Here is a 15,894-nt window from a genome sequence, read left to right on the forward strand (position 1 = left end):
AGGATGGTCACTCCGAGTCGCGTTGTTTCAAAAAAAATGGTTATCCTGAAGGGTGGACGCCACGCTCTAGTTCTCATAAAGGTGGCTCCGGGACACCCCACTCCAACCAGCCGCGTGCTACTGTGCCACGCGCCCTTGCTGCTGTCACGGATTCTGGTTCTTCATCCGTTTTAGTTCCCACTTTAACGGCGACTCAAATCCAACAGTTGTTGACGTTGCTCCCTCCTGATGATCACCCATTGGTTAACCTCGCAGGTAATTCTCTTTGTCCCACTTCGGTGGCTGCCTGGATCATGGATTCTGGAGCAACCGATCACATTGCTTCAGATATTTCTCTTTTTTCTTCCATTACTTCTACTGCTGCCACCAATCTGGTTACATTACCCGATGGTTCCCGCATTCCAGTCACACATATTGGTAATGTATCCCTATTTCCTGGTCTAATCCTTGAAAATGTGCTTTATGTTCCAGCCATTAAGTTTAATCTTATTTCTGTGGGCAAACTCACATCCACCTCTAACGCCTCTATTGTTTTTTCTTCTACCTCTTGTGTCATCCAGGACCAGCAATCGAGGACGATTTTAGCAATGGGTAAGTGGCATGGTGGTCTTTATTTTTTGGCACCCGTTCCCTCTTCTTCATTTGCAGCTATTGCTTCTCCGGGTACCCATTTCGACCTTTGGCATTGGCGGTTGGGTCACCCTGGTTCAGCTTCTACTGCTAAAATTCATAATATGGATACTAGTATTTCTTTTTCTAATAATTGTACTTGCACTGTGTGCCCTCTTGCAAAACAAACACGCTTGCCATTTCCTTCTAGTTCAATAACAAGTACATTTTGTTTTGAAATGATACATTTGGATGTTTGGGGACCTTTTCGAACAAGATCCCTTTCAGGTGCACCTTTTTTTCTTACAATTGTCGATGATTATTCCCGCTGCACATGGGTTTATTTAATGCATTCCAAGGCTGATGTTAATTCTCTTATTCTTCATTTTTTTGCGATGGTTCATACACAATTTCAAACCACCATTCGGTGTCTCCGCTCTGACAACGAGACTGAATTTTTTAATACCTCTGTCATTTCATATCTTCAATCTTTGGGGATTATCTAGCGATCGAGTTGTGTCTCTACCCCTCAACAAAATGGGGTTGTTGAACGCAAGCATCGCCATCTCTTAAATGTGGCCTGTGCTTTGCATTTTCAATCCATTTTGCCTATTGAATTTTGGGGGGATTGCATTTTAACTGCAGCATATTTAATAAACCGTCTTCCCACCCCTGTGCTCAATGGGAAATCTCCATTTGAACTTCTATATGGCAAACCACCATCTCTCACCCACTTGCGTGTCTTTGGTTGTTTGGCCTTTGGTCGGCAAACAATCCACCATAAGTTTGACAAATGTGCATCTCCAGGGGTTTTTGTAGGATATCCTCATGGTCAGAAAGGGTTTCGAATTTTTGATCTCACCACAAAGCATATCTATGTCACACGCGATGTCATTTTCCATGAAAACATATTTCCCTACTCCCTTCATTCCAATCCCATCCTACTTAACTCCCCAGTTCTTCCCTTACCTATTCCCCACTCAGACATCACTACACCGGTGGAGCCTTCCACAAACCCCAATTCCCCTCCACCCACATCTCCTCCTTCCCCTTCGGCAAACCCCACCACACCCTCACCACCGCCATCTCCACATGTTCCCCCCCCCCACCCTCAACGAACACGTCAACAACCCAAATATTTGAATGACTACCACTGCACGCTTGTCTCGTCTCCTGATTCGTCTCTCACCATTGGTTCAGGTACTGCTCATCCCATGTCCAATTTTTTTATCTTATACTCATATTCGTCCTGCACACTTGGCATTTCTTACTGCTTTGTCCAGTTCCACAGAATCCACCACTTTCACAGAAGCAATGAAACATCAGGAATGGACGGATGCAATGCATTCTGAAATTCAAGCGTTGACACTCAATAAGACTTGATCTATTGTTCCACTTCCACCTGGAAAGAAACCTATAGGTTCCAAATGGGTCTACAAGATAAAGAGAAATTCGGATGGGTCCATTGAGTGTTACAAAGCTCGTTTAGTCGTCAAGAGATACACTTAGATTGAAGGGGTTGATTATCATGATACATTTGCCCCTATGGCAAAAATGGTTACCGTACGGGTTCTCCTAGCAGTTGCCACTATTCGTAATTGGCCACATCAAATGGATGTCAATAATGCCTTCCTCCAAGGTGACCTTGACGAAGAAGTCTACATGACTCCACCTCCTGGATATCGACGTAAGGGGGAGACTTTTGTTTGTCGTCTCCATAAGTCACTTTATGGACTCAAACAGGCCTCTCGCCAATGGTATGCCAAGTTCGCCACATCATTATGTCATTATGGCTTTGCTCACTCTAAGGCTGATCATTCCCTGTTCCATCTCCAATGGGGTACCGATTCAGTTTTTGTGCTCCTCTACGTTGATGATATTGTTATAACTGGTTCCAATGATGCTTTGATTGAAAATGTCAAAACTATGCTCCATCACCAGTTTCATATCAAGGACCTTGGCACCTTGAAATACTTTCTTGGGATTGAGGTAGCTCGTTCCCAACATGGTCTCTCTCTTTCTCAACGCAAATACATTTTAGACATCTTGGATGACTATGGGCTGAGTGGTTGTCGTCCCGCAGACACACCAATGGAGCAGCACTTGAAACTCACAGATGATACAGGCACTATATTATCGGACCCCTCCCTTTATAGGCGTTTGGTTGGTCGACTGATCTACTTAACTGTGACCCGACCCGATATTGCCTACACCGTCAACATATTGAGTCAATTCATGCACCAGCCCCGTCAACAGCACTTTGATGCCGCTCACCGTCTTCTACGTTATCTAAAAGCTACGGTGGAGCAGTGCCTTTATTATCCCAAAATGTCTTCTCTTGAGCTACGAGCCTATTGTGACTCTGATTGAGCCAGTTGTCCAATGACTCGGCGTTCAACAACAGGTTATTGCATTTTCCTTGGTGATTGTCCTATATCTTGGAAGACGAAGAAGCAAAATACCATCTCTCGCACCTCTACCGAGGCTGAGTATCGGGCAATGGCCGTCACCACATGTGAACTCACTTGGTTGTCATACCTATTTCGTGATCTTGGGCTTCCCATCACCCGCCCAATTTCCTTATTTTGCGACAATCAAGATGCTCCACACATTGCAGCTAATCCAGTATTCCATGAACGTACCAAGCATATCGAAATTGACTGCCATCTTGTACGTGAGAAGTTGCATCAAGGTCTGATCCACCCCACCAAAATCCCAACGGCAGCTCAGGTCGCTGACCTGTTCACCAAACCACTGGGTTGTGATCAGTACCGGGTTTTATTTTCCAAGTTGGGTGTTCGCCATCTTCACACTCCAACTTGAGGGGGAGTGTTAGCATGACACTTCATGCCTTAGTATTGATCCTATCCACAGCTGTTGTAATCCCTGTGATTTTGCTATTGTAATCCCTATAATTGTATCCCTATCCCATGATTGTATCCTTGTGATTGTACATTCCATTATTAGCTTCACCCAATGAGGAAGTTAAACCTGTATATATTGTCCATTGAGGACAAGATTGAATTCAAGATAAGATATTCAAATTCTTTACATCTTATCACTAGGCTTCTAATCAATTTACCGACATTTACGGGCTCTCTTCCCCGCTCCCCACTCCCATCTATTTCAAACCATTGCTACATGCTAGGCTTATGATCAATTTCCCGACATTTATGGCCCCCCCCCCCCCCCCCCAATCCAACCAAAAAAAAGGGGTCATACTAATAGTCTAATACTCTGTTTCAGAAAAAGTAGCCGCGCTAGGCCAATAGAATGTTTAAGTTTTATGGATAAGGCTTGAGAGTCAGAGAAAGAATCAGTCTAGGCTTATGCTTGGTGTTTATGCACACTTTTGGTAACAAACATGTATAATTAAGAGGCCGAAAGTAGTGTGATTGTAAAAACTTGCGGCCCATCACATCCCTCAATGTGCGGAAATGCATTTTCTGGGCGTAACATGTGCCCGCCCGTCTTGTTGTGGTTTGGCTTTGGATCCCTGCTCTATTGTCCTGCTCATCATGCAACTGATGCAATGACCATTGAGGTCAGGCACGGCTTTGACCCTTCGCAAGCAACCACCCCCCCCCCCCCCCAACACAAAGGAATATGGAAAAATTTCATATATTTTGGGACTCCTTTCTCAGCTTACTTTTAGAAATTGTTTTTAGATCTTTGTCTTGATTTAGTTCATCTCTATGTGCTAATCATTACTATAACCCACTAAGCACAAAGTCAAAATATTGAACTGCGTAGGTGGATCAAACACTTGAGTGGGACGGATAAGTAATGGGAATTTGTGAGTGATCTCTTTCCATTCATTCTCAATTCACTTCAAAGCAAAGATATGTGCACTCAAGTTTACTTAAATCTGTTTTCGATAATTTTTTAAGGTTTTATTTACATCTGTTTAACATAAAAATACTTTGTAAATTTTTAGTTTTTAACCATGTGGAACCCACATTGATGGACACCATCTCTTCTCACCGACCATGTGATCCTTTTCTTTTTTAAGGAAACCATGATTGGTGTGGATATGAGATTACTCCCACACCGGCGGAGACATGAGAATCCATCTTTTTTTCTCATTTATCATTGACAAAGGGGAAGAAAAAAGAAAAGAAAAAAACAGAAAATAGAAGAAAGGAATGAGTTCAGCATTTTCAATTTCCACTCGATGGTTGCAACAAACTCAATTAAAAGTCTTGCCTTATCCTCCTATGAGTCCTGATTATAAGCTTTGGGATTGGCTTGCAACTTGTATAAGATTTAAATAAAGATGACAGGAGTGGTCAAGATTTGTGCATGAGACGACTGAGACATTCTAAATTGAAGGCCGGTTCATATTTTTGAGGGACCGAAAGTAACCTCCCCTTCCGAAAAAAAAGAGACAAGAATTTAAGCTAAATTTGTCAAACCTTGACTGCACCTAAACTTACACTCAAATGTCAATAAAAACGACACCAGTTTCTCTCTTTAATTCATTCCCATGTCCCACATTAGTGACTCTCATTATTTGATTTTTGTCATTAGCCCCTTTGGCTGCCACCATAGCCAACCCACTTGGGTCCTCGTGGCTGACTCAAAATCTCTAACCACACTCTTACTCTCTTACATCTATCATATGGGTCCTTCCCAAATCCCAGCTAGTATAGTAGTAGCCTGGGAGACCTATAAGAATATAATTGTTTTTGAGGAGTGGGGCTTTTGTCCTTGTTGAGGGTACAATTTTTTTTTTTTGTGTATTTTGTTGCTTGCATTGGTGGACTGATTCCCAAAAACTATTAAGAAATTGTAGGACCTAGGCTCGGATGAATTGGTCCACCTTGCACATTTATCTTCATCGTTGGGGTCGTGCCAAATTGGCTGCCCTTTGTTTCATTTTTTTTGTTTTTTTCCGATATGGTTATATTTCCTTTAAATGTATTTATGTATGCTTTATTTTTTTCTTTGTAATCTGAGAGAATTGAGGACAAACAGCTGTAACCCTATTCTCCATTGATAGTGAATCAAATCCCACATCACTGTGGAAATAAATAATCATATCGAACCATATAAATCCTTGTATGCATCCTATATCCTATGTGATTGTTTGTTTTCGATTTCCATTTTTTTTCTGCATTGTTTTAGATTCTCGATTTTATATGGTTGGATCACAAATCAAATGGATGTTGTTGCAAGCATTTCAGCCAATTAATGCACTAGGGTTAGGCTCCAATTATGAGAGCTGGAATCTGGTAGGTACGCTGTCCATGCCAATGACTTCTACTACCACCCACTATTAACTGCTACATCATATAATAGAAGAGACTATATAGAAGGATTGGTCTTTGTGTGTGTTTTGAGGGGGTGGGGGCTGCCAAGGCATGCCACAGTTAGAAAAACGCATGCAATGAGATGCAGATTTTGGACCTTTTGCCAGGTACGAGGCATCAGATTGGTGTGTAGGGGCAGCCAGCCGGTGTAGTTATCCTATGGTTGAAAGAATGCTGAAATACTGCCAAGTGTCTACCCTATATGGAATGGAATCAAGATGAGTTGTTTTTTTTGACTCTTTTCACACTATAGGGAGACAAAGTCCTCATCACTTTTCACTAGCTTAAGGGATTTTTTTTTTTCGTTTTTTTTGATTCTTTTTGGCTTGCTCCTTTAGCAAGGGATGGAAAAGTGGCACTCACACTCATAGAAGAATTCTTCTCACAAGGGAATGGTGGCTTGAAAAGACATTTTTAGGGAAGGAGCCAAGGAGGGCATATTCACAGTACCTGTTTTGGTGTATATGTGTCTCTCTCTCCCTGACACACTCGTGAAAATTAATTTTAATAAACAAAATCCTTTTTCTCATTAATTTTTTTACTGTGAATCTCATTCTTTAAGTGCACCAACCCTACCACTTGCAGTCTTCCACCAATGTGGGTGGGGCGGTTTGATACTATAATATAGCTTCTTCCAAGTTCCAACCCATCATCACCCTAAAAATTTTGCATGGATTAAGACACGTGCCGAATTGCCTACGGTGCACTTGTGATGTGATAAAGATAATGATATTCGGAATATGGAGAAGTGATTGGACATTAGACACATGTTGCATAGCCATTGGTGATTATGAATGTAATAAAGGGAAGAAATTAAGGGAGAGTGCCACGTGGCACAAAGTATTAGATACCCAACTAAGAAATGGATGTGGCAATAGCATTGATAATTTGATTTATCCTCCATGATAATTGACACGAGCCATATTGAAAGAGAGATTCCTTCTTAAGAATAAAACTATGGAAAGGGTCCCATCATCTTTGGTGGAGTATGTCTATGCACTGGTGATGTGATCATGTGATTGAATTCTTGTATCATCAATAAATTTCGACACCCTCTCCCTCCTGCATTGACTATTTATGATTGAAAATATTTTTCTTCATGATAATCCAAAAGGTTCCATATCCTTTTTTGGAGATTCTCTCTTCACTATAGTTTGAGAAACTCGATCCTATAAGATTCTAAACGATGGACCTATATTCCATCATTCCAAATACAAACTATGTTAACTACTTCGTTGAAAAATAAAAACCCACGTGTAAGGGAAAGTTTCCTCACAACGCCAGTGTGAGGGAGAATCTCCCATGTCACATCAATAATGGCGTTAGAGAATGATATAATCTACATGGGGTCTACATGTTGAGGGTATGAGAGAAAAAAAAAAAATCTCATGTTAGAAAGCGATAGTACACTTGCATCGTAAGGAACTTTTTTCCTTACAAAAATGAAAAAGGGTATGCTAACTACTTTGTTAGATAAAGTATAGAATTCTGTATAAGATAATAAAATAAAGAATCCTCAAAGCACCCTCTTGAAGTGGTATGTCTGTACGTACAAACAGATATGTGTACATATGACCATATGTATAAACCGAGATGTAAAATAAGTCAGTGCCCAAGCCCAACTCTCTTAAGCCCATTTATAAAAATAACAGATATTAAGCTGAGCCCAAGCCACACCTTTACTAACTATCAAAAAGATACATGGCCAAGCCCATACCGTACCACACCGACCTAGCCCGGCCCCTGCACGCGTGTGTGAAAAGCACCTCAGATATCCACAATAAGAGATACTTATCCTTTAGAACCCTTATCCCTTATAATTCTCATAGGTACATAAGAACATGTTAGAGCTTTCTCCCACTTTCATGTGGGACTACTAAAGAACTATAAAGCATTGGACCATTCGTTTTTTTATCAACCCAAGGGTTCAAGTCTTGAAGACTACAAACCAAAACAATGTAAGGGAATAGTTTTAATAATATATTTTGAAACTTTTATAAATATAATGCAATAATTCCCCCATAAGTTTCAAAATACTGGCAAAATATAGACCGAAAAGTTTGAGCATGTAAGATCTAATAAGACACGTCATTGCAAATGTCTTTTGGACTTAAACCTACAATTGGTCTGATAGTCTACGCTACAGAATATATGTGAAGTCAGACTTCTTGAACCTTTCTTCATCGGTATAGCCGACTTCCTACCAACCATATCCTACCAGTCGACCCTCATGACATCCTTTTAACAATTGGACATTGTTTACTGGTCTTATTCCCATCTCAGATTCTTGTCTGTTTAGAAAGTTCACCCTATAATCTTTCATCGGTAAGTGGCCTCACCTCCTGCACCTACTTAGATCAATCCATAGTATGCATCATAGTTGACATATCCCCACATTTCCTAAGTATTTGGCCAATTAAGAGTTTATAACACATTCTCATTGGTATTCTGGTGGTACTAGTTTCTCATCTTACCAAAATGAAAAAACAATAGTAATACTAAACAAGTCATCTAGTGACTTCGTTTTGTACCCTTTGAACCTAATTCCATGCATATCCTATCACATAAGTAGGGTGTCTATCACATGACTTATGTCACGAATCTCATACCATTGTTTAGGTATTTATTTTAGAGAAAATGTTATCTAAGCCGCCCAATAAAGTATTCTCTCTCTCTCTCTCTCCATATAAAATGATATTGCTGCCCTTCTATGTGTGAGTCCCCTATGCCCCTTGCTCATAGAACCCTCTCCCAATAGATTATTATAATGAGTAATTGTTATACTGAAAACTAATTTGCTTCCTCAAAGTATTGTTAATTATAATGAGTTATCTATATGTAAATTTTGATTATATATAATAGAGTACGGTATATTGTACTGCCAAATGGCCACATATTTGCGCATGTTAGTGTTGCAGGCAGGCACTATACGTAGTGCTCCCACTAAATTTTCCCTCTTGACATTAGTGTGCATGTCCTATAGAACATCAAGGCTCTAGTGCTCCACCTTCCAAGACCAGCCTCACAATTTGAAAAGGCCAAAAGGGTAATTAAGGATATATATTTGATAGCAAAGTCATGGTTTATACAGTCGATGGATAGATGAGCTGAGACGAAGATAGAATTTAACAGTAGATGGAGCGGGGGCAAAGCCAAAAAGACTTTGTCTTCCGGATTCAGATCCTCTGTGGCCGAGCTGCCCGGCAGGACCGTGCTGTCCAGACATGGTGAGGCACGTAATGATCACCTTACCCCCACTTGAGCAAGGCGCTCGGGCGGGGTAAGGCGGTCATTGCATGCCTCACCGTGTCTAGGCAACACGGGTTTGCCGGGCAACTCGGCAGTAGATCGAGGATCCAAATTGTTATCTTCCAGCATTTCAAAGTCTAAGTTTCAGTTTTTTCGGGTATGATCGAGGTAGTTCTTTGCTATAAGAAAATTTGTTTGTCTACGATTATTCGCATGCTTACCTAAAAGCAAAAGCCCGACCAGAGCACAATGTTTTTTAACACCACTACATGTGAAACTCATTTCCCAAACTCTCTCACACCCCAAGCTCCCATAATCCAAAGGAGCCGAAAAGACATAAAAGAGAAGATTAAAAAAAAAAAAAAAAAACTAAAAAGAGCAAGCTGGGCAGAGAATCTCAGAGGATAAAGATCCCCTAGACATAGTCTGGGCGAGGCAAAATGATCATTGCTTCCCTCATGAAATTGAAGTGCCACAGTCCACAGTGGATCCCACATGCCACGATACTATTCATTTTGACTAAGGTTCGTCGCACGACTTTAAAATACGTCATATCATGCAAAGATTGGTCGCCACTTGTATGGACATTCCATGGCCTAAATACAACCGATGTAAGACTAAATTCCATAACACAATAGAATCCTCTTTCCCAAAAAAGGATTGCTAACGCATGAACCACACTGCTAAACAAAGAACCCTCTCTTGAAAAAAATGATTTTTCTCTAGAAGACAATGTGGCCCTTGCATCAACGTAGGTCAACATGAGGCTAATGAAAACATGTATGGAAGCATTAATAGTAGTGGGATTCAGGACCACGCTGCCTCTAGGTTCTTTTTTACCTTAAAAAAGAATTGGGTTGAGTCGCCTTGTTGGGTGTTGGGGTAGTGGGGAAGTACTACTACGGAGAGGCACTGTTCATTTTTTTGTCATCTGGGAAGTAGACAGAGGCTATAATAGCGTTAGCTGGATTTTGTTTCTCAAGTTAGGAGCAAGGGGGCCCCTACAACCATCCAAAGCCCTTGTTTACTGTTACTTCTCTCTCTCTTTTATAATTTTTTTGTTTCGTTAGAAGCTTTTGAGTGGGTACTTTCTGTTCTGTTCTATCTTCAATGTGGGTACAAGGAGAAGGACAAAAGCAAAAGAAGATAATTAATTAATCAATTAAGGTTGTAATTACATATTTTGTACCTTTAAATACTCATACTTTAATAACTTTATACGGAAAGGATTTGCATGAACAAAAAAGGTTATAGTAACTACTACGTAGAGAGCCTAGCTTTCTTCTTCTTCTTTTTCTTTTTCTTTTTTGGAGGGGTTAAGCAAGGAAAAAGAGAGAACCTAAGTGTATAGTACTATTGAAATTGAAAGACAAATTAATGGGCTCATGTTCTCTGTGCTGTAGCGCAGGCTACGCCCAGACACATGGGCTTGCCACTCAGAGAAGTAAGGTGATCATTGCACCTACCCCCATGTGTCTGGGTGCAGCCTGCACCCCGACACACAGAACATTCTCCCCAAATTAATATATATGGAATAAAGGTTTTCTTGATGGGAAAAAAAGTATGAGAAAGTGAGGTGGTTTGCCAGAAATTGAAAGAAGTGTGTTTAGCTAGCTAATGTCCACTTCGGGAAGCTTCAGTTGTGGCTTTTAATGGAATGAATAAGAAGATCCCCCCACTCACTCACTAGTAGCTTCAAAAGCAACCCGACAGCTTAACCTTAACAGAACAGATCCTTTTGTTTCTCTCAATTCTCCACTTCAAACAATTCAAAGGCCAAAAGGGAATTAATTAATTCCTAATATGAGAATTTCTGTTCTTCTTCTTCTCTGTAACTGTAATTCTGTAAGTATTAAACTACTGTTATTACATATAATAATAATAATAATAATAATACCTTAGAAACCAAAAGTAGTGAAGAGAATTGAAGGACCCCCAACCCCCACCCCCACCCCACCTCTCTGGCTTTCCTCCCTCATCTCTACATTCACTCTACAATCCAAATCCAATTCCAATGAGAATCTTTCCAATCTTACATCATCTCTCTAATCAAACCAAACCCAAAAGTTAAAACAAAAATGGAACAATTTTTTTTTTTTTATTATTATGATTTTCTAATTCACTATAGTAGTAGATATCAAAGGGTCTGTCTCTGTATCTGCATCTGTATCTGTTCTTGTCTCCACCAAAGCTGGCTTCACTAACCCATCATTAATGCATAAAATTTCCTCCAAATTATCCACTTTCTTTACTTCCTTGTTGGTGCAGGAAGAAGAAGATGGTAATGAAGCTTGAGTGAGTAGCTTCGCTCTCTCTACTTGCACCACCCAATCTGTAGTGGCCAGCACATACACCATGAGTAGAGCACATGTGGCCTGAGCTGCAAGCAAACCGAACCAAAGCCCAGGAAAACCCATTTTAGCCCCAAAACCCAAGAAGATAGCCACAGGCATACCCACCAAGTAGAAAGATCCCAAATTAATATTTGCTCCCGTGGTGGGCCTTGCGCATCCTCTCAGTACCCCACACCCAGTCGTCTGTGGACAATTCCCTAGCTCACACAGTCCCGCAATTGGCAACGCCATTGCTGTGAGTTCCAGAATCTCGGCATCATTGGTGAAGAACCTTCCCCACTTGTGCCTCATCAACGTAGTGAACAACATGGCCGCAAGTCCCACCCCCACAGCTATAACCATCGACACGATCATAGAGATGCGGGCCTTGGCCGGCCGGTTCGAACCCAGTTCGTTTCCGACCCTGGTAGACACGCCCAAGCTGAGAGCGGAAGGGAAGACGTAGACTAATGAGGTTGTCTGGATGAGAATCCCCATTGAAGCAATGGTGGCTTTTGGATTGACAAGTAACCCACACAGCATTATCATGAGCTCGTACCACCACCACTCTAAGCACACTGAGAGGCATGTGGGCACGGCGAGGCTCAGCAGCGTCGACCACCCTCGCAGGCAGTCCATACTGGGCGAAACCCATGAGTCTCTGTACACGCCAGAGAAGAAAACGAAGGCTGACAAAAGAACGAACAGATTGAGATTGGTCCATACCATGGCTATGGCTACTCCTGCTATGCCCATCTTGAAATGGACCACTAATAGGAAATTCAGAGGTATGTGGAGAAGAACAGAGATGGCGGAGCAGTAAGTGACGGGTAATGTGATGCTCTGTGTTCTGAGATAGATTCGAAGAGGGTGGAGGAGAGAGAGGAAGAAAAGGTCAGGAATGGAGAAGATGATGAAGAAGTGGGCCACAGATGAGATGGCTTCGTCTTGGCCGCACCATAAGAGGATTCGATTCATGTTGAGCCACATAAAGGATATAGGAATTGAGGTTGTGAGAAGAAGAAGTACTGTTCGTTGAAGGGTTAAGCCTAGAAGTTTCCATTGTTTGGCACCGTATGCTTGACCACAAATGGGTTCCATTCCCATGGCAAGACCGGAGATGACAGAGTAGCCGGTGATGTTAGCGAAGCCGATGGAGAGGGACCCACCTGCTAACTCTAGCTCTCCAAGGTACCCCAAGAAGAGCATGGAAATCATTGCTCTAGAGTATAATAGCAGACCCGTGAGAACTGATGGCCCTGATATCTTCCCTATGGCCTTGATTTCCTCCACTACATCATCAGGAGTTGGCCATCTACGGAGTTCTTCTTCTTCTTCTTCTTCTTCATTGATGAGAGGATCTATGGTTTTCTTGGTACTTAAGAAATGGGTTTTCTTAGGAGTGATGAATGAGGAGGGATAAGATGGTTTTGGGTTACTCATAGTCTCTGTTTATCTTCTCTTTCTGCTTCTCTTCTCAGTGGAGTGAGAGTAGTTAAAGAGTTTTTAATGAGAAAAGATGGATAAACATTCGTGTTTCTCTTGTTGTTTTACTCTTGCCATGAGTGGGGAAGAGGGGTAGGGTATATATATACATAAAAGGTTAGGAATTTCTTGCAGTTTTGAAGGGACAGGTGTTGCTACAATAAGAAAAGCCCCAGTATTCCCAAACAAGAAGAGGGGGGGGGGGGGGGAAATTCCTTGTGAGTGCTGAGGTGCTTAGAGATTGGTTTGGTTATATATATATATACACAGAACACTGTCTTATTGTGACTTAATGGATTAGGGAAAGGGGAGAGTGAAAAAAGAAATAGATCTGTCAGAGAAGAATGGGTATTGGAGGAATTTGGGTAGTGTGAATATGAGTACCTAAAAGAAAGAAGAAAAAAAAGAAAGAGAAAAGGTAAAAGAAAGAATCTACTCTGATTTTCATCTAATATGGTATGAGAGATGGTGAAAACACATAAGAAGGAAGGAATGATTGGTGACTTTATAGTAAAGTATTTAAGCGCCATTACCCTGTTTCGTCATAACAAGTTTGATATGGATAAACTGATAAGGGTATTATATTCTTTTTTTCATCTTGGGCTTTCTCTGTAATGGATGTTCTCTACATTTCTTTTAACCTACCTACCCTTTATGTTGTAGATTAGAACAAAATCGTAATCACCAAGACAGTTAAGCTCTAGCTAGCTAGGTAGAGAGAAAGAATTGAGATAGATAAGCTAGCAACTGGATTATACTTGGTAGATCACGCCTGTTTGTCACCATCTGATGACATGGTATCTCCAACACGTGTGCATGAGAATTTTGGAGTGAAACCATGCATGTCTCTGTGAACTGTGTGAACTGTGTGAAGTGAGCAACCCATAAACTCACTTCCCTGGCCTGACCCAGACAAACCCTGCTTTTCTGCCCTGATCATCTCTCTCTCTCTCTCTCTTTCCCTACTTCCCTCGTGCTGTTGTTTTCTTCTTTCTCTTCCATTCTTTAGTTAACAAGTGGGGTTCCAATTTTTAACTAATGAAAACAGTTTTGTTTACCATTAAAAAGAGATTTGGCTGGGATTCTGAAGTTTATAAACTAATCAAATCAATCTAATCGTTTGTTCATTAGTGGGATTCTCTTTTTAAGACCTTGACATCATCAGTCTTAAAAATCTAATCTCAAAGAACCCTCTTTATCAAATTTAGATATTAATATATATTTTTTGTCCAATTTCTCATGGTACCCTATCATGGGGTTATGCTGGGTTAGAGGGGATCAACACAAGATTTTTATGGAGTTTTGGCTTGCAAAAACATCACATCATCGAATGTGTCTCTATGATTTGGACATCAAAAACCAAAACCATGTCTCTTGGTGGGTACTCAAAGGCTTAAACCAAAGAACCAAAAAAGTTAAGGATTTAGCAGTGTTTTTTAACTCTGAAGTCCCAAAGGGTGGTCAAATCCTATCTGTACATTTATTGTTATTGTTATTGTCATCATCAGATGCTTAAAATTTTTTTTCTTTATGGGTTTGGTTTGGTTTGGTTTTGGGGACCACTGTACATGTATTTAATTGGGTTGTATGGAGAACCGGCAAGCAGATGGGGGGAGATAGGAAACAGTGTAAAGACAACTACGTGCTCCAATTGCAACCATTTAATCTGTAACCCTTTCCTCACTACAAGACTACACTGTGTGTGTCTCTGTGTCTCTGTCTGCATTAGGGGATTTTGGCTGTGACTGTGAAGCGCAACAGAAAACAGAAGCACCATGGCCCCCACCATCACCACCTCCTCTTCTTTCTCGATCCTTTGTTTTAACTCTCTCTTCTTTTGCTTTCCCTTTCTCAGAGTCTCATCATCAAATCGAATAAGGCAAGAATCAGTTTTTCTTTGTTTTCTTGCAGCATAAATAATTTTTCTCTGAAATTTATGCATGCCCACCCATGTCAGATTCCATGTGTCTCCAGCTCGATGGGTTGCTATAACTGATAGGGTTTTTATACTGTTTATGCAACCAAACAAATTAAATAATTTTTCTATAAACTGTGGAATTTACAACACCCTCACTCTTTTTGTTGTTTGAATCAAATCGATGATATCCAACCAACAATATAAACTTTTGTAAAGATTGTAAGGAAATGGTAGTGACACCATTTTGTCATTCTAAATCACAAATGAACATGTAGTGGGCCTCACCATATGATATACAGCCGATAAGTGTCGGTATCGCGGGTATCGGAGGGTATTGAAGTCAAAAATGAGATAGTTGAGAGAGTGCAATGAACAGAACTTACAGAAGAATTTATTCCGATTATCTATCTGATGGAAGGCAAAAAGAAGAAAAGAAAAAAGAACAAAAATAAAGGGGGCCTTTTTACCATTAAAATCAGTCTTAAGCTTTTAGAGAAGCAGAGCATACAGACATGTCTCCATCAAGGTTTCAATCAGCATATTTCAAACAACATCTGTTCGCCACCAAGCACATTCACCTTATTTATACACCCACATTGTGTGCATGGATGGAGGTGGAGTGGGAGATAACGTAAGATTCCACACACATTACCGGTGAAACCAGTAATGGCCAAATCAAAAGCCATGAAGGATTGATACGTAACTTTCCAGGAAGAATAAGCCATTAAGCCCCCAGCAATCTATCTATCTTGGTTAGTACAAAAGGGTATTGCTTTGCTCTGTGGGAGTGATCCCTTATTCCTCAGCAACGGTGCATCCACTTTTCCACGTGATTGACAGAAGAACACCATAAAAGCAAACACTTTTCATTTTATGTCAAATTAGAATTTTCAACATTCAACAAAATTCCCGAATTTGTGTAAGGTAAGCTTGCGCTTTAGACAGCACAAATAAGGAATTACTGATGAGGAGAGGAGACCTTCCGTAT

The 15,894-nt window shown here is 40.8% G+C and overlaps 1 protein-coding gene across 1 annotated transcript; it reads right to left on the reverse strand.

The window, feature by feature from the left end:
• Positions 1-11,284: 11,284 nt before the first annotated feature.
• On the reverse strand, positions 11,285-12,983 carry LOC122658975 (protein DETOXIFICATION 48-like). The gene has a single exon (XM_043854143.1). The coding sequence runs from the start codon at positions 12,944-12,946 to the stop codon at positions 11,285-11,287; it is 1,662 nt and encodes a 553-aa protein (XP_043710078.1). The 5' UTR covers positions 12,947-12,983.
• Between the last annotated feature and the right edge of the window lie 2,911 nt (positions 12,984-15,894).

This window comes from Telopea speciosissima, chromosome 4, assembly GCF_018873765.1.
Source record: "Telopea speciosissima isolate NSW1024214 ecotype Mountain lineage chromosome 4, Tspe_v1, whole genome shotgun sequence".
Classification (NCBI taxonomy): Eukaryota; Viridiplantae; Streptophyta; class Magnoliopsida; order Proteales; family Proteaceae; genus Telopea; species Telopea speciosissima.